This window comes from Podospora anserina, chromosome 5 (genome assembly GCF_000226545.1).
Source record: "Podospora anserina S mat+ genomic DNA chromosome 5, supercontig 7".
In the NCBI taxonomy this organism is placed as follows: domain Eukaryota; kingdom Fungi; phylum Ascomycota; class Sordariomycetes; order Sordariales; family Podosporaceae; genus Podospora; species Podospora anserina.
In genome coordinates, this window is record NW_001914840.1 from 25,162 (window position 1) to 26,621 (window position 1,460).

Consider the following 1,460-nt stretch of genomic DNA (forward strand, 5'->3'; position numbering starts at 1 on the left):
CGTCAAGAACTTGGCAAACAAACCCGCGTGCATGCTGTCGATTGTTGTCACCGGAACAGTCATCTCGGGGGAGGTCAAAAGGGAGTGAAGAGAGGAGACGATGCTGGCGTTGGTGGAGAGGGTGTTTTTGTCAGAGTAGTCTGCTTTTGTCAGTGATTGAAACAACAAAGGGGTGACATGTGGGGGGAACTGACCATCCATGAGGAAGCCTAAGAGTAAAAGCTCACACGCGAGCTTCACACGCTCCGCCTCCCCCGTGGGAAACATAAACAGCACGACTTCGCTCAGCTTCCAACTGATGAACGCCTGTATGTCTTTTTCCGACGGCCATTCCCATGTGTTGAGGAGGTATGTCATAACATGGCGGTCGATTTGCTCGTGGTCTGGGTGGAGGACTGCTTCTGGCAGAATAGAAGGGGGGATGACCGCCTTTAGGGGGTGGGTCGGTTTGCCGTGCATGTTGCGCTGACTTGAGTCACGTCTTCTGCTACGCTGACGCTGAGGTTTTGTGGCTGGTGTCTTCTCGCCAGATGGACTTTTTCAATCTCGATACTGACCATCATCGACATCCAAGATCTGCCCCTTCCATCTTATATCCACATGCACCACTCAGACTCCCACCTCAGCCCCCATTCTCGAACCACCTCCCATCCCCAAACTAACGCTCCTCTCCCCAGCTGAATCCCCCAAACCAGTCACCGCCTCCACCATTAACCCCGTCCTCAGATAGGCGCTACTACCTTCAAACATCAATCACCAAATCCGACATCGAATCCAACCTTGGTAACCCCGTCCGGAGATAAACCTCCTCTTCCAGCCCTTCCATCAACCCGGCACAGCCCATGCCGTGCAACCCCAATCAGCGCTGTCAGACCGGGAATAACCTCTTATCGTTACACACCATTGATCCTTCCCGCCCATTCAGCCGGCCCACAGCCAACGGGGATCGCCGGATACGGGACGGGAAAACCCACGCGGACGGGCGCTAATGCAATCCAAAGGCGGACATTCACTTTGTGGTGACGGTGTTTCAGCTACATGATGACCGTTCGATGGCGGTCCGGACTGGTGTGGAGCCGTTGAATGATGCTCCAGACTTTGTTTCTCAATGCAGGGGGAAGGACAAAGAACGTTTTGGCTGGACGCTGTCATTCATTGGTGCCGAGGCATCGCCTTCTTTGTCGAAGTCTATCCAACAATGCTATCTATCAGTCAGTCTGTCTGCCGTCTAATCCATGCATTTTAACCTCCGCTGTCATAATTCACAATGTCTTTGTAAATACCAAACTCCGTCCCATTCTGATGTCACATCAAACTCTTTCCTTTCCCCCATCAAAATATCAACACCATCCCCCTACGAAACCCACCCATAAACCCCCTCCAAAACCCTCCCCACCTCCTCCTCCCCTTCCCTCCTCCCAACCCTCAACCTCCACCCCCCTCCCCATACCCAACACAAC

At 53.2% G+C, this 1,460-nt stretch overlaps 1 protein-coding gene across 1 annotated transcript in view; it reads right to left on the reverse strand.

Moving 5' to 3' along the window:
* The window catches only part of PODANS_5_11740 (uncharacterized protein), a gene marked incomplete at both ends in the record, with an annotated part of 918 nt that extends 459 nt beyond the window's left edge, over positions 1–459 (reverse strand). The window contains one exon of the mRNA XM_001904393.1: positions 1–459. Coding sequence (XP_001904428.1) covers positions 1–459 — 459 coding nt within the window.
* Between the last annotated feature and the right edge of the window lie 1,001 nt (positions 460–1,460).